Source organism: Nannospalax galili, unplaced genomic scaffold (assembly GCF_000622305.1).
Source record: "Nannospalax galili isolate Female #2095 unplaced genomic scaffold, S.galili_v1.0 scaffold88, whole genome shotgun sequence".
Taxonomy (NCBI): domain Eukaryota; kingdom Metazoa; phylum Chordata; class Mammalia; order Rodentia; family Spalacidae; genus Nannospalax; species Nannospalax galili.
Window position 1 is genome coordinate 1,500,154 of NW_008358908.1, and position 23,537 is coordinate 1,523,690.

General features: G+C 38.0%; 1 protein-coding gene across 3 annotated transcripts in view; it reads left to right on the plus strand.

The window, feature by feature from the left end:
- The window catches only part of Rmdn2 (regulator of microtubule dynamics 2), a 65,085-nt gene extending 43,843 nt beyond the window's left edge, over positions 1 to 21,242 (plus strand). For 2 of the 3 annotated variants that reach the window (XM_008822608.3, XM_029558391.1), the window contains exons 6-11: positions 2,399 to 2,474; positions 3,303 to 3,380; positions 6,173 to 6,271; positions 13,759 to 13,812; positions 13,897 to 13,977; positions 20,726 to 20,880. In XM_008822608.3, the coding sequence (XP_008820830.1) occupies positions 2,399 to 2,474; positions 3,303 to 3,380; positions 6,173 to 6,271; positions 13,759 to 13,812; positions 13,897 to 13,977; positions 20,726 to 20,779 (442 nt within the window). In that variant the 3' untranslated portion in view covers positions 20,780 to 20,880. Of the gene's footprint in view, positions 1 to 2,398; positions 2,475 to 3,302; positions 3,381 to 6,172; positions 6,272 to 13,758; positions 13,813 to 13,896; positions 13,978 to 20,725 lie in introns of all 3 variants that reach the window. The other variant, XM_029558390.1, reaches the window with a different exon arrangement.
- Positions 21,243 to 23,537: the final 2,295 nt, after the last annotated feature.

Sequence of the window (23,537 nt, forward strand, 5' to 3'; positions counted from 1 at the left end):
ATGCCCCTTTTGCCAGTGCTCTTCAACATTCTGTGAAACATTCTAGCTAATGTCTTAGCTAATAAGACAGAAAAGGAAATGAAAGATACACAGATTGAGAAGAAAGACCTTAAAATGACTTTTTGTTGTTGTTGTTGAGGACATGATTGCATGATTACACCCTTGGAATTTACTGATGATAGCAAGGTTATAGGATATAAAGCTAATATGAAAATCTAGTCATTTCATATGCTAGAAATAAACAATTGAAATTTGAAATTAAACTATATTGCCATTTGCATCAGCCTACCCAAAATTTACTTAGGTAAAAGCCTAACAAAATATGTTCAAGATCTGTATGAGAAAAACTATGAAACTCATGAGTGATATCAAAAAACTAAGTAAATGGAGAGATAGTCCAGTCCATGTTGTGGGTAGACAGACTTAGTTTTGTTAAGATGTCAGTTTTCCCCAATATGATTGTATTTCTAGTGCTATGATAGAATGCCATGACTGAGGCACTAAAGAGAAAAAGAATTTATTTTGGCTTACAGTTGCAAAGGGATGAGTTCATCATAGCCATGGCAGCAGGCAGGCATGAGAGCTAGAGCTGGAAGCTGAGAGCTCACCTCTCCAATGGCAAACATGAAGCCTAGAGAAGGAACCTGGAAGTGGGATTAGGCTATGAACACTCAAAACCAGCCCCCAGTGACATATTTCCTCCAGCACAGCACCACCTCCTAAACCTCCACAAACAGTGCCACCAATCCGGGTCTATGTGTTCAAATACGTGTGCCTATGGGGGACATTTCTCACTCAAACTACAATACTTCCATGAAAGACAATGTCAGGAGAATGAGAAGACAAGCCACAGGTTGGGAGGGATATTTTCAAAAAATACATATCAGACAAAGCTGTTATGAGAGTCTGCGAAGACACTTTACACTCAGCAATAAGACTACAAATAACATAGTTTTAAAAACTAAAACAAGACCGGAACAGCTGATGCCTTACCAAGGGAAATAGCAAGTAAGCATATGAAAGTATGTTCAGAGGTCATCAGGGGATTGTAAATTAAAGCAAAAGGAGACACCACTATACACATAGTAGAATGGCCAAAATATTAACAACAGCAAACAGCAAAGATGGGAAGCAACAGGAATTCTTATTCACTGCCGTGGGAAAATATAATAGCACAGTCGTTGTGGAAAACAAATTTGCAGTTTCTAATAAAGTACTTTTACCATGGGATCCAGCCTTATGCTTCATGTTATCTACCCAAAGGAATTTAAAACATATTTCCACACAAAATACAGCATAAGAGCTCTGCACAATGACAAACCAGCTGTCATGCCAAGGTGGCTGGCAGAAATGTCATGGGGTCCCACCTCTTGTTCTTTTTCTCTTTACTGTGGTGGATTCTATTGGCTACTTAGGAACTGAAAATTAAGAGAACAAAAAATCACAACTGAAAAAGGGCTATGTTTTTTATTATGCATGAGTGTGTGAATTAAGTCATGCTTTGTGTCCAGGAATGGTCTTGATATTGCAAATTAGGAAATAGCTCGCTTCAGTTTTGTACTTAGAAATTATGCTTACAGAAATGATTGATAGTATTCAAAATATTATTATTATCTCAGTTATTATAGCAATGCAAATAGCTAGCACATACTCTTGAAATAGTTAAAAAATGAGTGTTTTGCTTCAGACATCAGCATTCTGAATTACTCTGAAGGCTTGAACAGACAAAACACATATAAGAAATAACATGTCCTCATTTTTTAAAGTAAATAAGCAAGTTGCTCAACAAATACTATACCCAGGTTATAGTCAAATAACCATTTATATAAATTTTGTATTCCTGGTAGAGGAAAACTTAACCTTAGGATGCACTCTTATAGGGAAACTGGGAATTTTTTAAAAGCATACTCAAAAATTACCTTTGGTTTTATTTTTTTTTAATCATGATACTTGTTTTTCCTTATTATGATATTTAAGGAGACCAGGAAATTTTATTTTTAAAAGGAGAATGAGTTCTAAATATTGATTTTAGTGTTTTAAAATATATAGGTCTGTTGACACAATGTTTTCTAATTTAAGCAATGTTTATACCTCTGAGAGTATCAGCATAATTTTGATGTTGATGATGTCACTGACAGTGGCAGCTGACATTTACTGAAACCTACTACATGCCCAGGCACTGGTCAGAGAACATATATGTAGCACAGATAGCATTATTGTGCCCAGTTATGATTGAAGAAACTGGCCTCATAATAATGTCAAATATTTATTTTAGGGCCCTTGCATCTATATTAATACTTTTGTAAAATATTAATGTGTGCTTTAGAGATGTGTCTCAAATGCAGTATGTTGGTGACATTTGATTAAAAGTCTACGTGACTACTGTTTTCCTTTCTAGGTATGCAGTTTTGTGTGGCCATGTATCTGAGTTTGAAGGATTACAAAACAAAATTAACTGTGGACATTTATTCAAGGTATTTCTTAGTATTCAAAATGTTTATTGTAGTTCTATGTTGTATTAGTAGGTATGAGATTATTCACCAGGTTAAGCTCTAGGGATTTACTTATTTTGTTATTTAAACAGTAGAAAATAAAATGGCTCTATAAAGACTATAGTAACAAACAGAATCAAACTATTTGGGTGGCTAAATATTCTTTTTCCAGATCCTGCAAGAACTCACATAGTAGGGGAGTGCATTAGCCTTTTGGTTATGAGCTCAGCACCATCATATTGGTGAGGGAACAGAATCTAATCTAAAGCTTAAATTTGCAATGATGGAGGAGCAAAATAACTCACTCACACACATGTACTGTTTGACTCTAATTTTCGAACCCAGTAACTAACCTCTCTAGGTCAATAGCTACAGCTGGGAGAAAACAGCTCCTGTTTCCCAGTCTCCTGTACTCTTTTTGACAGTATCTGGGAAACAGTTCCTTTCCCCCCAGCTCTGCTGTTTTTCCTATATCAAATCCTAACCATGTCATATGGTTCATGTGAGCCCACTTCTTATCACTGTGTCTTCACTGAGAGTCTTGGACTGGTAAACATTTGATTTGCATGTTTTCTATTTTCATTGTGGCATCTGACTTAACTTAAACTTGGCCTAGTCAAGTCACAGTCCTCATCCTACTTCCTGCTGTATTGCTGAATTGTTGCTCGAACTTAACCATGTCAGTGATAAGGACTGGGGAAACTGTGGAGACACTGTAAGACCACTTGCTGTTCCCTGGGCTTTCACACAGCTCCATTCAGCAGTATCTGACACTTGGGAGGTAACTTTTCCTGTGAATGTTTCTTTCAGGAACATCTAGATATAGCTATCCAACTTTTACCTGAAGAACCCTTTTTGTATTACCTCAAGGGAAGATACTGTTATACTGTAAGTTGAGTGACTTTACTTATATTCTTATTTGAATACAGTGTGGGTATTTGACACATTTTTAATCGCCTATGCAATCTTTTATGTTTTTATCTATTGTTTATTGAGAGCATTGTAAAATTAGTGTTTATAATGTATGATGTTTTGTAACAGAATATTAATTTGGAATTTACAAATCATAATTAAAATTATAATGTACATATTTTATCATTTATAAGCTTTTATTTTATGTATTTCATTTAGTATTGTGTATTAGCCAGAGATGACTTGGTTTTTAACCACTTATTTTTTAAGGCTAGGGATCAAGTCCAGAGCCTTGCACATGCTAGGCAAGTGCTGCACCACTGATCTGCATCCTCAGCCCCATAAAATATCTTGAAGTGTGTGCATGTGTGCGTGCATGTGTGTGTGTGTATGAGAGAGAGAGAGAGACAGAGAGAGAGACAGAGACAGAGACAGACAGATTTTTCTTCAAGGAAGTTAGGACATGAGACATTGAAATAGCTCAAATAAGGGCAACTGGTCATCCTAAGACCCGGTGTCTTAAATAGCACTATTAATTAGTTACAGAATGTGAAAATATGTCTGAAAATATGTATGAAAAAGTTGCCATGACCACAAGATACAATTTATAAATAACAAAATTAGAGTCAGCAAAAGCAGTAACTTTTTCATCAAGGCCAAGAGAAAAAGAAATTTGCTTTATTTAAGACCCAATGTGCACCACCTGTGCATCTTATGCTTTATACTTCTTACTTCATTCAATCTATTTTAAAGCAAAATTATATGTAGCAATAAAGAGGATAGCTGTATAAAAATAAAAAACTCAATTTACCATGAAAGCATTTCTAAACTAGTATGCTCCTAATAACAGCATCAAAACTGTAAAATACAAATTGGCAAAATTATGGAAGTATGTATACAATTCAAAACACTATTGATAGACTTTATGTGCTTCTTTGTGTGTATGTGTGTGTTGTGTGTATGTATGTGTGTGTACACATGCATATGGAGGCCCAAGGCTGATGTCAGGTATCTTCCTCAGTCCCTCTGCATTTTATCTTTTGAGACAGGGTCTCTCACTGAATCTGGAGCTTACAAACTCCACTAGACTGGCTGGCCAACAAGGTCCAGACATCTGTCTGTCAACCCCACTCCCTTCTCCTCAGTGCTAGGGTTACAGTCAGCTTTTACTTGGGTGCTGGCCCCTGGATGCAGGTTCTCATGTTTGCACCACAAACTAATTGAGCAATCTCCCTCCACCCCCTACATGCCTGTTTTGATAACTAACAGCTCAAGAATACAAATAAATTAATATGTAAAACAGGTAGAATATTAAACCCCACATTTAATAATTTATCTAAACACTGGGTATGGTGGTGCATGCCTTTAATCCCAGCACTCAGGAGGCAGAGGCAGGTGGATCTCTGTGAGATCGAGTCCAGCCTGGTCTACATAGTGAGTTCCAGGCCAGCTTGGGCTCCAGGGAGACCCTGTCTCAGAAAACAAAAAACAAAACAAAGTAATAATTTACTTGAATGACTGAACTGCAGTTATACTCATCAACCTGAGGAAATCATAAAAGCATAATCTTAGATTTAAAAAAATCACAAAAGAGGGCTGAAGGGATAGCACAGCCATTAAAGGGTAAGGCTAACAACCAAAAAAATGAAAAATCACAAAAGAAAATAAGCAGTGTGATATCTTCTGTACAAAGTTTAAAACATCAAAATTAAGCACATCAATAAGTAACATTTGCAGGAATACGTATTTTTTTGTCAGTACTGAGATTGAACCCATGGCCTTGTGCATACGAAACTAGTGCTCTACCGCTGAACAACACCCCCCATCCCACAGTACCATTTTGACAGAAGATAATGACTGCTAGAGCTTTAAAAGATGGGACTGAAAATAAAGATGCTTGATGGCACTGGGAGCACAGCAGCTGTATCAGTGCCCTTTCAAGTGCTCATTTCTGAAATAGTTTAAGCTTTTCTAATACATACCTAACATTTATATTTGGGGAAAATTAAAACACTTAAGCAAAAGGCAAAGGACAATGTGAAATTGAGTTTTGCTTGTTCCTGAAATTTTACTGTTTGAGAATTTCATCGGTACATACAGTGTGCTTTGTTCAAATCCACCCCCACCCACCCCTTTACTTCTCCCCCTACTTTCTTTACCACTTTTCCCTCCCAACTTCAGGTGTTCTTTTGTTTTGAACCTGCTGAGTCCACTTAGTGCTGCCTTTATGTACCTGGGTGTAGAATCACCTCCTGGGACACCAGTAGGCTCTCAGGGGCTATTTACTATTCATACTGGGCCCTCCCTCTGAACTCCTTCTAGGTTGAGAATCATGGTTCTATTTCCATCTCTAAGAATAGTGACTCTAACTCAGGACGAAGCTGGTAACATGAAATAGTCAGGGGTAGAGCAGTGGCAGGGTCCTGTAACTACTGCATGTGGGGCAGAGCAATATCTTGCAATCCCTTCAGAATCAGGAATCAGATAGGCCGACAGGTTGGCATGGTTCTCCAATCTACCCCTTTCTCTTTGGCTTAAAATTGGTTTTGAAGCCAGTTCTAGAGCTTATGGTTTTCAAGAATTACAGGAAAAAAAGGCATTCTTCCAGTATTACCATAAGGGTAATATATTTGATATGTTTTTATGAGTATTTTATTAATGTTTTCTACTTATATGCACATAGATACATATATTTACACATGTAACCGGAGAGAGAGATTATCTCAAGGAAATAGCTTTCTAAGACTGATGTTCCTTTATGTTTGTAGGTCTCAAAACTCAGCTGGATTGAGAAAAAAATGGCTGCTACCCTGTTTGGAGAAATACCATCTTCAACTGTTCATGAAGCTTTGCATAACTTCCTTAAGGTATATTTTGTCTGTCAGTTATGTTGGTGTCAGATTGCTGACCCTCTGCACCAGTCCAGCTATCTTATTGTCAAAGAAATCTTTCTCCTCTCCATAAGTATAGTTCTCACTGAAGCCCAAGTTTGACTCTTAGTCTTAACAATGTTCTGTCTTAAGCCTCTCAGACTTTAAGTTATCTTTAAAACATAAAGTTTTTGGATCAAGAGCTTTGCTCTTGGTCCTAGGAACATGGTATTCTTTAAAATAATTCAGCAGCCTAAATGAAGGTGTAAGTTCAGCAACTGTTACTACCAAATCTGAAAGCAGACTATCAGACTTGCTCCCAGTATTCCTGGTGAGCCGAATACAGAACCAGTTTGATCTTAGAAGATGCTATTGTGTGACTTTCTGGAGAGATGTGACAGGGCACTGACAAAGAAATGATTCCACCCAAGGCTAGATTGATGAACCAGTGAGTTCACTGGGGTTACTTACAGGAGCTTGTGAGGAGTTACTAATAGAGGCTTGACTGAGTTAAAGGCAGTTGTACCATTGAAAAGCCCACCCCAGCATGGGTGATGACTCAGGAAGGCATCATCCCTGAAACTTCCTGCCCAGCTCTCCAGCATCTCCAAGGAAATCTCTTCTAGTAATTGCTTACTGCTTGTGTAACCTTGGAGAGGGGCTTGTGGATCTTATAGCATTGTGACGTTCCTGAATCTTGAGCTCCCTGAGCTAAGTGTTCCTCCTCATTTTCTTAGCTCCTTGAATCTTATGAGCCTCCCTCCTCCCTCCAGGAAAGAATGTTCTAATTTGGAGGAAATAACTACACAAGAGACATGAAGAATTGTTTTTAAAAGCCACTTTTCGGTTGTGTACACTTCTATAGGATTCTTGGGGCTTCGAATCAAACCATTATTTTTGTTCTTATCTTAAAATATATAGTTGCTATGCTAATACAACTTTGAACAATAAAATATAGGTATGCACTCTCTAAGTATGCAACATATTCATCTGTGAGATTCCTATTCATCTAGTCTCTTTTCCTTTATCTGGAATCATACAATCTCATGGTTACAAATTGAATGTAACCATGTCCAAAAATCTAAAACTGGAAATGACCCCAAATCTAAAGCTGTTGAGTGTCCTATTGTTTCTGAACAAGTTCCAGACTTGGAACATGAGGGATTTCAGGTTTTCAAGGTGAGAAATTGGCGGCATCTCTGTGTATTCCACATTGTTTTGTTATGTTTTGGAGGGAGAGGAGAGCATATGAGTGGAAGTCAGAGGACAACTTGAGGTGTTGGTTCTCTAATTCCATCATGTGGGTGCTGGTCCTCTACAATTAAAGAAAATTCTAGGGTTCTTTAAATGTGGATATTTAACCTACACTAAATGGCTTTTTTTTTCCTTTTCCTACCTTTTTTTTTTTTGCATTCTAATTTTTTATTGACTTTTTTGTGTGTGTATTTCATACCAAACATCCCAAACACTCTTATTCATCCTTATACCCGCATCCCAAATGGCACCCTCCCATAGCCCCCTACCACCACTGGAGCCCATATGCTCTGTCACCCCTGTTACTGTCCACTGTGTTGTCGGCACCCCCAGCCATTCCCCAGTGCTTGTCCATCTGCTGAATCTAGTCAGCCTATCTAGAGATCCTTGTTTTAGGAAGCTCAGCTGGTCCTCATCTAGCAGCAATTAGTTGTCAATATTCCTTTAGATAAGATTGGGGTCTGCTGTTCATTTTCCCAGTTCTGTGCTGGGTTACTGTCTGGGAGTCTCTTGGGCCACCCTGGCCAACAATTCAAAGAAAGGTATCTCCTGTCTGGCATTGTTTCTTGTTATGTAGCCTTTAGCTATGCACATGGACTCAAAGAAATATATTGATCACTTTAATCTTTGGTTATACTTTCCTTTTTTTGGTCTTTACATACAGTTGGCCCTAATAAAACAATTTATTTTTACTCTTCAGGTCGTTTGAAGATCTGTCCCACCTATCTTTTTTAGATTCGTATACTCTAGTCAAAATCAGGCCCTGAACTATATTGTCCCTTCCTAACATTTGTACTATATTTCAGGGATACATTTTGTAAAATTGAGAGGTATTTAGAGATCATAGAGCCAAGGTGGGAAGTAGATTTCCTCTCCTCCCTCCCTCAGGCCAATGGCTGCTTTTTGAAAATATAAGTACTCTCAAACCTAACAGAAAGAGGAGAAGGAAATAAAAGCCCAGGGACCATATAGTTAATCTTTATTTAATATGATCTGTTTTGTTTTATAAAAAGAAAATCAGTGGCTGGGGATATAGCTCTGTTGGTAAAGTTGTCATAGAAGTGTGAGGATCTGGGTTCAGATCCCTATAACCCAGGTAAAGATAGGGTACCCCACATCTGTGATCCCATCATGCCTATGACAAGATGGGAGGTAGAGACAGGAGAATTCCCAGAAGCTCATGAGCCAACTAGCCTGGAGTATACAGCAAACAAGAGACCTTGTCTCAAATACGGTGGCAGGTGAGGACAGACCCAGAGGTGGTCCTCAGACCACCACATACCCACCATGACACATATGCAAGCACACGTGCACACACACACGCATGCATGCATGCATGAGCTCACACACACTGATTTTTTTTTAAAGAGAGACTTGATGAACTAATCAGTTCAGTTTCACTCAATTACAATCAAGTTTTGAATAAAATCTAAGAACTCTGCATATTCATTTCTTTGCTGTTGAAGTGTTATCTCATTTTAAATTCCATAAAAATGTAGATCAGGGGCCAGAGAGATGGCTTAGCAGATAAAAGCACTAGCTGCATGAGCCTGATGACTTACGTAAAAAGCAGCTGTCTGGGAGGTGCAGTCAGAAGAAGCAGCTGGAAGACTGTGGCCAAGCGGTGGGTAAGCCATGCAAAAGCAGAAACAAGAAGACAGACCCTGCCTCATAATGTGCAAGTTGAGAACCAGCTCCCAAAAGTTCTCTCTCTCTCTCTCTCTCTCTCTCTCTCTCTCTCTCTCTCTCTCTCTCTCCTGGCAGAGGATTGGTGCATCTCTTAATTCTTACCTCTTCTTGCTGCAGATGGTGAATTACAGACACCCACAACTACTCAAAGTACAGAGAATAAGAGACTGCACCAAGTGCTCAGCCCTAAGTGAGACGCCTATATCACATCCTGTCTCCTCAAAGTTGAGGGATCATTGTGAAAGAAGAGGCAGAAAGATTGTAAGAGCCAGAGAGAGGTAGTGGATGAATACAAGGAAAATGTGTTTTTGAGACACAACAGACAGTTGCACACACAAACCCACAGTACTTGTGACAGCAAGCATAAGACCTGCACAAGCCCAAGCCAGATAAAATTTCAGCATGGACATGGGCACAGAGCCCCACCCGAGTAACTATTGGCAATTTGTAGCTGCTGGAGGGAGAGTCAGTTCTCGTCAAGGATGTGATGCTGACTATGTTAGCCACATTCCAGGGAATGGACCCACACCCGAGAGTGTTTGGGGGACCCAGACTTGATAGGCCTTAAAAAAATAATAAAGGACATGAAGTGAGGAAGATGGGGGTGGATCTCAGGGAAGATGAGGAAGAAATCTGAAAATGATCAAATATATTGTATGAAATTCTCAAAGAATCAATTAAAATATTTTTTTAATTTTTTAGTCATTTAAATTTTTTCCTGATGACCTGTTGGTGACAGTGGGATATTGAAGTCACCTACTATCGCTGCCCTGTGATTAATCTGTGATTTTAGATCTAATCATATTTTTAAATGACATTGAGTGCCTGTGTGTTTAGTGTATATATATTTGGGATCATAATATCCTGTTGGTGGACTTTTCCTTTAATGAGTATGAAGTGCCCCTCTTTGTCTTTTCTGACTAGTTTTGATTTGAAGTCTGTTTTGTCAGATAATTAGAATAGCTACATCTACTTGTTTCTTAGTTCCATGTGCTTAGAATACCTTCCCCCCATTCTTTTATACTAAGATGGTGTGTATCATTGAGGGTGAGGTATATTTCTTAGAGGCAGAAAAAAGATGGATCTGTTTTCTAATCCAATACATTAGTCTGTATCTCTTTATTGGGGAATTGAGGGCATTAATATTCAGGAGTATTGTTGATTACATGCCCTAGCATGGTTTATTGTTCCTTGTGACGTCTTGAGTGTCCTCATCCTTCTGTTCAGGTTGAAGAATTTCCTCTAGTGTCCTCTGTAAAGCTGGCATGGTACTCATAAATTCTTTTGTTTTTATCATAGAAAGTTTTTATTTCTCTTACAACTTTAACAGATAGTTTTGGTTGGGTATAATAGTCTGGGTTGACAGTTGTGGTATTTCAGGACTTGGAATACATCTTTCCAGGACCTTCTGACTTTAAAGTATTCTGTCAAACAGTCAGGTGCTGCTATAATGGGTGTGCCTGACCTTTCTCTCTTGTAACTTTCAATAACCTTTCTTTATTCTGTTTTTAATGTTTTAACTATAGTGTGTCATAGAGAATTTCTTTTCTAATCCTGTCTATTTTGTGTTCTAGAAGCTTCTTGTACCATGCATGCACACATACACATAATAGTAATAAATTTTTTTAAATCTAACTTTCTTAAATTTTAAATCTTTGCAAACTTAAATTTTAGGAATCCCAACATTTGATTAGATTCTGTCTGAAAATGTGTTCCATGACTTCTGCCAAAAGGATGTAATGAAGAGAAATACTGCTTCTTCCCATATTTACTGTGACAGTTGAGGTTACTGAGGGGTTGGTGTGGTGAGGGTTAGGCCTACAGATGAACTTAAAAATGTGAGCAGTAGAGAGGAAGATCATAAAACAATGCAGGCCTTGGATCCACTCCCTAGGAGAGGCTGCGACTAGTGGTTCCTATAAGAGGTCATGTTGGCCTCATGCCCCTCGTCCATCCCTCTACAGAGCTCACAGGGTCAGGAAGATGTCTCCAGAGCCTTCCAGTTGGGTCAAGAGCATTAGCTGAAAGTCAGATAACTAAAGCTGGGACCTGAGCCTTTCCCTGTCTATATGACCCAAGTACATTTTCTTTATTTCTTGTACATTTAAACTCCTCATCTGTGGAGTTAGCATAGTAACACCTACTTTATACTTTTTCTGTAATGCGGATTATATAGACTAATACACATAATTGTCTTGGCCAAGAGTTTAGCATGTTAAAGGTTTTAATTAAATACAAATATTTACTGTAGTTATTTTGCTCTTACAATGAAAACTCTGGTCCTTTGCAGTATTGAAGGAGGTAGTTTTGGACCTGCTAGTCCTCTCTGAATCACTTTTGGGAGCTTTCAAGCTGTAGCTCATCCCGTCTTATCCTTAGTTCTGGCATGATTCCCTAGGGCATTGTTTCTGAACCTGTGCTATATATTAGAATCATCTAGGGACTTTAAAGTTTGTCAGCCAAGACCATGACTCTGACTAAGTGTTTGAGAATCTCTGCATATGTGAAGGTATAGCTTGTATATAGTAGATTGCACCCATTTTAAATGTGAAGTACAGTGATGTTTGACAAATTTGTGTCTCCATCAACTACTACCATTTCAAAACATAGAGCATTTCCCTGGAGTTATCTCTGGCATTTTGATATGAGTTTTCCCACACTTTCTCCCTGGTGAGCACTTATAGGCCTTCTATCACAATAGATTAGTTATGCCTATTCTAAACTTTTATATAAATGAACTCACGCTGTTTGTATTTTGTAAATATCTATTTTCTTTAAGCATATTTTTAGCTTCATTTCATTGAGTATATCAGTAATTTTTTTCATTGAAAATAATATTTCATATGTAAATATATCACAATAACCTATTGATGGACATTTGAGTTGTTTTCAGTTTGGGGTTATTATGAATAAAACTTCTGTTAATATTCATATAAAAACTTTTGTGTAGGCATATTAGTATTTCTCTTTGGGAGAGACCTAGAGATGGAATTTTTAGATCATATAGTGTGTGGTTTTTAAAGAATGGCAGTGTCTTCAAAGCTCCTAAGGTGATTTCAGTGGCAGCCCACAATAGTTGGACATAACACTACTGAACCCAAGGATGAACATATGTTGTAGATGATGGGCATTCCAACATAGATGAATGGCTTCTGTGAGCTCACACTGTTTGCAGTTAGGACCTCCTCTAGGGAGAGTATATTACCATGGATTTCACCAACTGCAGAGTTCTCTTCAAATTCCTGATATGGTAGATGGCTGCATCTTGAGGTTATGAGGTGTTTTAAAGTAAAGCTTATTTATTCAACATTTTTATTAGCACATAGTGCCAAATTCAGGGAATACAGAAATGACCACCGTAGCTCCTACCTCTAAGGAACTTGCATAGCTAAGTCCAAGTAAACTTGTGCAGCTTTCTTTGGCAAGCATTAGGGGAAAGAGTGTTCTAAAAGCCTCTCTAGAAACTTCTTCAATGAGACGTTATACTGAATACTGTTGTGCTTCTTGTAATTTATCTAAGGCCTGTGATAAAAAGTTTTTCTAGGATTTCAGTGTTGTTAGTGACCTGTATTCCTTTGGGCTTAATTTGTTTTTAATCAAGAGAAGAATAAAAATAAATGTTTTGATTTAGAAAAGCTCAAGAATAGCCTGGTCTATGTAGCAAGTTCCAGGCCAGTCATTGTTCCATAGTGAGACCTGTCTAAAAAAAAAGATGATGCATGACACGGGTGCACTTACCTACATTCAGGCAATACACGCATACACATAAAATAATAAAGATAATAAATAAAATATTTTTTAAAAAGATGAATAACAGCAAAAAGAAGCATTTGTATTTATAACCATTTTAATTCAACATAGGTATTAAGGTATATGTAAATTTAAATGCTAATGTTAAATAAATAAATAAATAATTTCTGCATGTACATGGAGGCAAGCTATCCAGATAGGATTTTCAGAGAGCTAGTTCAATTACTGGGCATAAAAGGATGTGAAATTGAACAATCAGCCTAATTTCTTCTTGACCTGACTCAAGAAATGCTCATACCAAATGAGAAATACTGAAGTAGAAGTGATTAGAAGAGAGACGCAGCAGCCAACCAGCATCCACCAACACCACTGTAGGGAAGATGCTTGCCATGGATCCACCCATGCTCTGCTCTCATTTCCCAAACAGATAGTGAGATGGATAGGACTTGCCCTAGGGAGAGTATATTACCAATTTCTTTTGTTCACAAAAGGAGAAAGAGAGAATATAGAAAAACAAAAAGTGAAGGTAATGATTATATTATGCAAAGGAATCTCATTGCTTTGGAAACTTAATGACCATAGTAACCAATTCAATTTAACAGCTAAATTTAAAAGCTATGTTTCTACTCAAAAGTTACTTAAACTAACGAAACTATTCAAATGTGAAACAGCCTTTCTAAATTGTTGTGGCAGTTTGGTTAATAATACTGATTTATTAATATGCGTCCTCTTTCATTATGAGCAATGTTCTTGTTATAATGTTACTCTTTCATCTTCTTTCTTTAAACCAGACTGAAGAACTACAACCTGGTTATTCTATGTCCAACTATATGTATATGGCCAAGGTAATAAAGACTACTGTTTAAAGATCATTTGATCCCATTATATTGAATGTGATCACCTTTAATATTATTGTTTTTTGCTTCTAGTGTTATGTTGATCTTGAGGAACCTCCGGAAGCTTGGAAATTCTGTAACTTGGCATTATTACTGCCTCCCGTTACCAAAGAGGTAAGTCCCGACAGTAGCAATGAGTGCTAGGGCCTTAGCAATACTGAGACTGATGTAAGGGCAATCACCTTAGTACATTTGGAGCTTTGGTATTTACTTTACTTGTTTATGTATTTCTTTTTATTTTTCCAGTCTTATGGAGTGTGATTTACATAAAAATTTTATGTATGTAAGATATACAACTTGATGTTCTGATATGTGTATGCACTGTGAAAAGAGTGCCACAATCAAGCTAATAGGTACATATGTAATAAGTATATATATCATACATATAGTTAGCTTTTTGTTGAACTAACCAGAGGACTCTCTTAACAAGTTCCAAATATTAAATATATTACTAACTAGTCAACATGCTGTACATTAGATCTCCATAACTTACTCATAATTGAAACTTTGTACCCTTTAACCATTTTGAAGGAAATAGGGAGAATGGAAATCATAGCTGTTTTCTTCCTCTATGATGACATTTTCTTTTATAATAAAATCTTGTGACTTAGATTTTATATGTCCTATGAACTTTTAAATGTTTCTATTTTTCTGTAAGATGAGTGTCCTAGTTACTTTCTATTGCTGTAATAAAATCACTCAACAAAACCAACTTGGGGAAGAAAGAGTTTATTTTACCTTACATCTCTCAGCTCATAGGGCAGAAACTCAGGTCAGGAACCTAGAGGCAGGAGCTAAAGCACAAACCATGGAAGAATGTTGTTTACTGGCTTGCTCCTCTGGCCTGTGCTCAGCCTACTTTCTTACTCAACCTAGGACCACTGCCCAGAGGTGGCACTGCTCACAGTAGGCTGGGCCCTCCCACGTCACGCAACAATCAAGAAAATGCCCCACAGACATGAATGCAAGCCAATTCAATGGAAGCCATTCCTCATTTGAGGTTCCCTCCATCCAGGTCTGTCAAATTGACAACTGAAGCTATCCAGTACAGTTAACCCCTTGTCAACTTGACATACAAACACATCACTATTAAGCATAACTTTTTCATTTCTTATTCCCAAAGTCTCATGTTAATATTAATATTATAATATAAAAACAGTACAACTTTGAAAGTCCCACAGTCTTTAAAAGATTTCAACACTAAAAGTTAAAGGTCTCTTAATTGTGGGCTCCTGTAAAATCTAAAACAAGCTGGATGCTGCCTTATTTCAAAAGAGAAGAACTGGGCATACTTAAACAAAACCAGAGGCCAGCAATATAGCTCAACATCTGACATCTGAGATGCACTCACAATTTTCTGGGCTCCAAAGGACCTGAGCAGCTCCACTTCTCTGGCTCTGCCATCCACAGCACACACAGCTTGTCTTGTAGTCTCAAGCTAACTCCACTCAACACCTGCTGCTGCTGCTGTTGGTGGTCATCCCATGGTCCTGGCATCTCCAATACGCTGTACGCTGAGATCACCATTGTAACTGAGGCTGCACATTAATCAAAGGTGTTTCCTGACCTCACATGGTGCCAAGCCTCAGGGTCTCTCCTTCATGGGGTCTTCACTGCAACTGAGGTTGCGCTTTTACCAAGCCTCAGCTGCTCTCCAGGACCCCTTCATGCCATCAACACCAATCCCACCTTGGAGACTCTTACATAGTGCTAAGTTCTGCTGCCAGTTTGATGGGTGGCCTTGTCTGTCTCTGGACCTCAGCTTCTGTATGTTGACCCTAAAGAAATACTTCCCAGAAGATTTTACCTCAGTGATGTTGGTATCTTGTTACTCAACAGCCGATTTTTCAGCCCCATATGACCAATATCCATTGTTCCAGTAAAGTATAAAAGTTTTCACTTCCAAAAATTCTTAATTCAAAATATGTCACACAAACAACCCTGATAGAGTCGTTGCTTCCCTTTGAAGCTTCAAAAGCCAGGCCTCCACTGTCTACACCTCTTTCATCATTATCTTCAAGTTCCTACAGAGCTGCTGATTCAGCTCCAAGCATACAATGGTTTTCCAAGTCCAAAGCTTCAAAAACTTCTACAATCCTCCCCAAAACAACTGGGTCAGGTCTGTCATAGTAATGTCCCACTCTTGGTACCAATTTCTGTCCTAGTTACTTTCTTTTGCTGTGATAAAAAACACTGATCAAAAGCAACTTGGGAAGAAAAGTGGGTTTTTTTATCTTATATCTCCCAGATCACAGTTCATCACTGAGGGAAGTCAGGGCAGGAACTCACAGCAGGAACCTGGAGGCAGGAGCTGAAGCACAGACCATGGAGGAACATTGCTTACTGGTTTGCTCCTCTGGCCTGCACTCAGCCTACTTTCTTACTCAACCCAAAATGGGCTGGGCCATCCCGCATCACTTAACAGTCAAGAAAATGCTCCACAGACATGAACACGAGCCACTCCTCAATTGAGGTAACCTCTAGCCAGATGTGTCAAGTTGACAACTAAAACTATCCAGTACAATAACATCACTAGGAGACCATGTGAACTTTTAAGGCACATACAAATCATGAACTACTAAATAAAACATCCTGGTGCATATTGGAAATAAAACTTCAGGAAGATGCTGGGATGGGAAGATGTCCCCATGGGTTAAGTGCTTGCTGCACAAACACGAGGACCTGAATTTGGTTCCCCATCACACATTAAAAGTCATGCACAATAACTCATGCCTATAATCCCATCACTGAATGGGTGGAGACAGATATATCCAGAGTCTTGCTCGCTAGCCAGTCTATCTGAAGTAACAAGCTCCAGGTTCAGTGAGAGACCTGGCCTCAAAAAATAAGGTGAAGCATAATAGAGGAAGACACCCAACATCAGCCTCAGGCCTCCACGTGCACTGTGTGTGTGTGTGTCTGTGTGTGTGTAATTGGTCAAGATCTAGATAGGAAGGAGGACAGCATGATTCTGAAGATCTGTTGATTAAACAAGCTGTCAGAAAACACGTTAGACAGGTAACCTATCTTAAAAGCACAATAAATATCCATGGGATTATCATCCTTAGTCTCCATCTCAGAGCAGAATGTGCTATCCACAACCATGAAGCAATAATAAAAATGAATATTACATTTGGAGGATGTGTTGGGAGACTCCATTAATGATAAATATACTCTTGCATTGTCTCGCCATTTTATTCAGTAATTCAGAATTCTGGAAATTCTATAGGCTTCAGACATTCTTCCAGCAACCTAGGCTGTGCGTCTGCAAGCCATTGCCTGATACTGTAAAAATAAATGGAAATAAGTAAATGCTTTTCTGCTCCTGTCCTATACCACCAAGCATTACCATCTTCAATTAGCAGTGGAGAAAGTACTCCTGTTCTCTGCTGGAGCACTAATATTTTTTTGTGATCTGGGCATGTCTGATGTCCTCTAAGGAGCTATAACCTAAGAGAATGTATAGTGTTTGTCTAGATACTTATGGCTCGAGGTACAGGGCACAAAGTGCTAAGAGAGGTGCAGAAATGTTTCAGAGATTTTTTTTTTAAGGTAGAACTCATTTTCTTCCATCAAAGATCAGGAGATATCAGAGACAGACTTTGTAAGATCTGTATAATGTGAAAGTGTGGCCAAAGGACATCTCAGGTCATGAACGCAGGCACAGAATAAGAGAGCAAAGGTGCTTGCCTGGGATAGGAGTACACAGGGGAGTCATTGTGACTAAGACTGAAATAGGAAAATAAAGCACGATCTGAGGAACTACAGGGTCAGAGGAAGCATGTGACTCCAAAGGAGGTCAACCAGGCTCCACTGGGTCCTTCCACGGCCACAGCAAAGCTGGGTTTGCTAATATGTGCCATCTGGATGTTTGGAATTTCCAACAAAGTCGATTGCCCTTCTACCTCAAATACTTAGTAGATTCCATTAGTTAATAAAAGGTTCAGAATAAGCAGGTGTCATGCTGCACGCCTGAATTCCCAGCACCCAGGAAAAAGACATGGGATTACCATAAGTTTGAGGCCAGACCAGTCTATGTAGCAAGTACCAGGCCAGGCAAGGCTACATAGTGAGACTCTGTTTTTAAAAAAAGGATGAGGAACCTACACAGGTTCTAGAAGTCTGTAAGACAAAGGTTTCAGGTGGCAGCATATTTTGTCCTTCTGGTTACTTACTCTGTGCTGGATGATGGGGACCCTTCTGCCTTTCACATCAATGTATGTTGTATTACAATAGTCTTAAACTATCCATGTGCTCTTAGTAGAATGTAAGATTAGAATAAAATATAATAATAAGATGTGATACCTGGTTTGAAATACAAATGTTTATGTATAATATTTGGAACCCTCACAGGAGAGCTAAATATTGATGCTCAAAGTTGGTCCTTGGTCTGTAGGCATTCCTCTTCCCACCCCTAAGTCTATATATCCTCTATGGCGTCAAATTCTATCTATATACCAGGGATTCTCAAATTTAAACCTCTAGACCTTTCTTCTGAACTGTAGACCAACTTCCTACATGACAGACATATCCACTTGGATGGCTCTCAGACAGGTCAAACAGCACCAGAACTTTGGGTCTGCTCTTCCCCCATCTTACCCTCTTTGTAAATGGCACCTCCACCCACCCAGATGGCAAACCTAAAATCATCTTTAATGACTCGTTCTCCCTCAGCCTCACAAACCTAGACAGACCTGATGGCCAGATTTCTCTGTTCCTCTTCTAACACATGCTTGCTCTCTTCACTGCTGCTACTCAGGGCAGGGCACCACCAACCTTTTCCTTGACCAAAAGATCATAAGAACCTCCAAGCTGGTCTCACAGTTTACTTGTTTATCGAGACCACTTGATGCCCCCTGGCAAGAAAGCCCTGCTATTTCCCATCATATCATTTGGCAGAGTTGTGATTATATAGTTATACATATGATTATTCCATTAAGAATAATGGCAGCAAGTCTCTTTTATTGACCACTCTATTTCTCATGCCAAATGTCTCTGCCTAGCATCATGCCACTCAGTGAATGCTGATACAGTCCAAACACTGATTCCACGCAAATAAAAATAACATCGTGAGTTATGATAATAAGCAAGAATAGTGATAAGTGCAACTTAGAAATCCGAATGTTCTGAAAATATTTCTGTAATAAGAAAATATTCGCCACATTATCTTGTTTTTTCTAACGGTACCTTCATTTGTATTCTTAGAAATTGTTTTTTAAGTCTTGCGTGTATTGTCAAGAGTAATTCAATTTCTTTTTTGTTGAGAACATAGGATAAGGTGAGTTATATGTATGGCCACCACCCGTCTCTAAAAAAGCTTTTTTTTTCTGTTTTAAATAGACCTAATTAGTGATTTTGCTAACTAGTTAATTCATTGCTAAAATGCCCAGCACCACCACCACCTTCAGGGAAGACAGCCTAGCCTGTAGTGTTCTCTCCTGCAGGTGAATTTGCATAACATTTATGCCTCTGTCCTATGACACTTGTAACTTACCTTACATGGCAGTTGTTTGTGGCTGTTGTCTTTTACCGGGGAACTGGAAACCTGTCCCACATCTACTTGATACTGGGACTGTCAACCATTTGATCTCTTGAGCCCAGATTTGTGGATATAATCATCTGTACATTACCAAAATTTGAAACTACACTGTTTTTATTATTTCTGCAGACTTCTCTTGACCTTAGAAGATTATCACAGGTCCTGAGAAGCATTCTTTAAAACAAAAAATAAAATAAAAGGAATTCCTATCTCTAAGACAGTGTGAAATAATTGCTGAATTTAAAAAAAAAACAAAAACAAAAAAAAAACAAAACTGGTTTCATACTGACAGTTGTTTGCCTAGAAGTAATATTCAAGTTCAATGGCCTGGAGTGTACTGAGAGGGCACTACTAGAAAAGAGTTTAGAATATTTGTTTTACAGTGATATATGTACTAATCTGAAGGGGCAATTATTATTGCTATAACAGCTGACTATGGTTGCTTTAGCCTTTAATCCCAGCATTCAGGTCGATGAATCTCTGTGAGGTCAAGGCCAGCCTGGTCTACATAGTGAGTTTGAGCTGGGGTTTCAGGAAGACCCTGTCTCAGATGATAGATTAGATGATAGATAGATAGATAGATAGATAGATAGATAGATAGATAGATAGATAGATAGATAGATAGATGATAGATAGATGATAGGTAGATAGGTAATTACTATATTTTCAGGTGACATCAATCATTCTTCTGTGACAGTCATAGGATAGTAATCTCTAGAATAAGCTACTTGATTAAAATCACTAATGAAATATATATATCATACTTATGAAACATGTATGTGATATAGAGACATATATGTATATATACCTCTCATAGGGTACTCTCAGATCCTACTGCTAGGGCTTTACATCTCATAGTTGAAGAAGAAGACAGCAATATTGTTTGTTTAGAGACAGGGTCTCACTACATTATCCCTGACTGACCTGGCACTCACTATGTAGAATCAGGCTGGCCTTGAACTCACAGAGATCCATCTGCCTCTGCCTCCTCAGTGCTGAGATTTAAGGCATGCACCACCACACTGGGCATAAAGACAGCAATATTGGTAACACGGCTGCTAGAGCCATTGTGTTGGCTCACGTGGAAGGCTTTCACCTCCTGAATCCTACTCCAGATATCATGGAGGAAGAGAACGGAAACAGCTCCTTACATTACCTGTATTCTCAAATATTCACATCCTTCTTGGTCCTAAGAAATCTATAATTTATTGGTAATGGCCTTTCAAAAAATATATCTGTATTCAAAACTAGTCTATTTAAAAGTAATTAGAGTATCAAGATAAATGTGTGAAATTTCATTGTATATTTGTATTTTCTTTATAGGACAAAGATGCACATAAAGAGGTGAAAAAAATAATCAGTTCTTTGAAGAGGTAAATAAAAGAACTTAGTCTTCAACAAATCCATATGGTCTGCTAAAAGTTAAGTTTATCAGAATTGTATTTTTATAATCCTATTCTCCTTTTCTCTGTAAAGATAATATGTTTGGGTTTGATTTGAAGGTATAACTATGTTTTCTGTAGAATGGATCCCACCAGCTACACTACAAAACAAATCATGTTATTTGGAGAATCTATTTGCTCTGATGTTAGTATGCAATGAGCTATTTATGAACATTTATACTTTATGTTTTTCCTGACAATAAACTACAGCCTTCAGAATGTTTGTGTAAAAAATAATTAAATCAATCTAAAATAGACTCTAATGAATTTTATTGTTTCATTAGACTTTATGAAACAAAATAATAAGGATGAAATGTGAACTATGAGCATAGTAGAAAAAAGAAGAAATATAGCTAGTCATCAGAGAAATGTAAATAAAATTACAATAAAATATTGCTTTGCTATCAAATTTGTAAGGGTTCTTTTTTTGTCTTTTTCAGAAAGCAGTTAATATTGGCAGTATTGCTGTGAAATGAAATGTTTTTGTATATTGTTAGTGGGAGGGTATTTTTGCTATAATCCTTTGATTAAAATATATCTAGACCATTAATATATTAACTGATATTTAAATATCATTTCATAGAAACAACCCTAAAGAGAAAAGCACATATAATTTATGCACATTTTCAATAACATAACATTATGCCCAACAACAAGAGAGTGATTGGAATTTAACTGACGTGGTAAAAATCATTATACACTGAGCATGGTGGCATACTCTTGTAATCCCATCACTCAAGAAAAGGAGGCAGGAAAATCATGAGTCCTGAACCAGCCTAGACTAAGAAGCAACACTGTCTCAGACACACACACACACACACACACACACACACACACACACACAGAGACATTATTAAAGGAAATGCACCAAAAATCTTATGTAGAAGTACCAGACAAAGTGGTATATAGATATGATCTCAATTTTTTTAAAAAATGCCAGAAAAGTATTAGAAAAAACATTAAAATAGCACTAGCTTACTTTTTCTATAAAACTGTCTTTTAATTTTTTGTATTTTCACATTTTTATAATAAAGTAGTATGATTTTTTTTTTCATTAAACTTAGGCTAACAGTGATTGATAAAAGATTCCTTTATCATCCTTTAACTATCCTGGAAATCCAAGTACAACTTGAATTTCCTGTTTGCGCTCCCCAATACACACACACACACACACACACACACACACACACACACACACAACACAAACTTGAGTTTTCCAAGCCCTGACTTAGAGATGCCAGCTAATCAAATGGAACTTTTTCTCTCTCTTACAATGGCCAACAGAGGTATCAATCAGTTCAACTCATCCTCACTCTCTTTCCCCTTCTGGTTAGGTGGACAGGAACATGCAGGTCATCTCATGGATTTTTGGAGCGTACAATGTCATTGATATTGATAGGTAAAAAGTAATAATAATAATAATAATAATAATAATATGCAAGTTGAGGCCCACTGTTCCAGCTAGCAGTAAATGACATAGCGTTAGTCACATTGTAGGCTTCATGGAAACAACTCCTTCCAACAGAAAGCAGTTCAATGACTTTCTCTAGGGATTATGAGGAAGGTAAAGGGAACAGTGTTCCTGGCAGATAACAGAGACTTGAGATTCAGGTCATAAAATCTAATGTTCATTTGTTTTAACAAAATTTCCATCTGGTCCTTGTAGCCAGTGTTTCTTCAGAGATCATGTTGGTAGCTACTGGTTGGACAACTAGTTATAGTAGTGTGTGGGTAAGGCTTTGAACTAGTAGAAATATGACACTCCTACTTCAGTCTCTAAAATGTTGGGGATTTCTGACCCATATGGCAGTTTCTCCAACAGGGTGTTAATAGAGGAAGCTCTCCCTCCCTACCCCATCATGGTTATACCTCTTCAAATTAGCACAAAAGCCCTGATGTCTGCTGGGTTCCAGAGAAGACAACTAATCACATCTGTAGTCCTCACCAAATCATATAATCCTAGAAGCACATGTGATGGAACTAACTAAACTCTATTAAATTTCTCCACCTTGTAAATGCCATTTTTCTATGTAATGGTGGCATTAAATATTATACCCCTTCCAGGGAATTTCACACAAAGTGATCTGTGTGAACTCTTAATTTTCTATGGTTACTTCACTCACCACTCAGAATGCCTGACCTTGGAAAAACCAGAACATTCTAGAATGCCCCTGAGATGAGGCTTTCTTCAGGTGGACCACTGAGGCCAGGCTCATGGGACACCCTCTACTCACAGATGAAGCATACAAACTGTGACCTCTCAGAGATGTCATGTACAGTCTTGGAAAGAGGGAGTTCAGATCCAGAACTCTGAATATCTTCAGAAGATAAGAATCAAAACTGTATGTTACAATTTCTCATAAAACATTAAAGACGTAACTTAGTGTTCCGCTGAAATTTTATTCGTTGTAATGTCCCTGTAACTGTGTTGTTAGCTCTCCATACTGCAGAACAAAAAAACCTGCACTCTAATGTGAAAACTGTCACTTTTCAGTTTGTGCTCAAAAGTTGTAGAAAAGCTTTTCATTTTGTAATGTTTTTATACTTTTGAATTAGAAAAAGCAATAGTAAAAGCTGAAAGGGGCCATAAATGCATCTTCTTCCCAACTTTCCTATTTTACCAATAGAGAGCTTAAGATCTGATGTGCGAAGAACACTGTAAGGGCCAGAGAATTGTACTGGTCAAGCCAGGA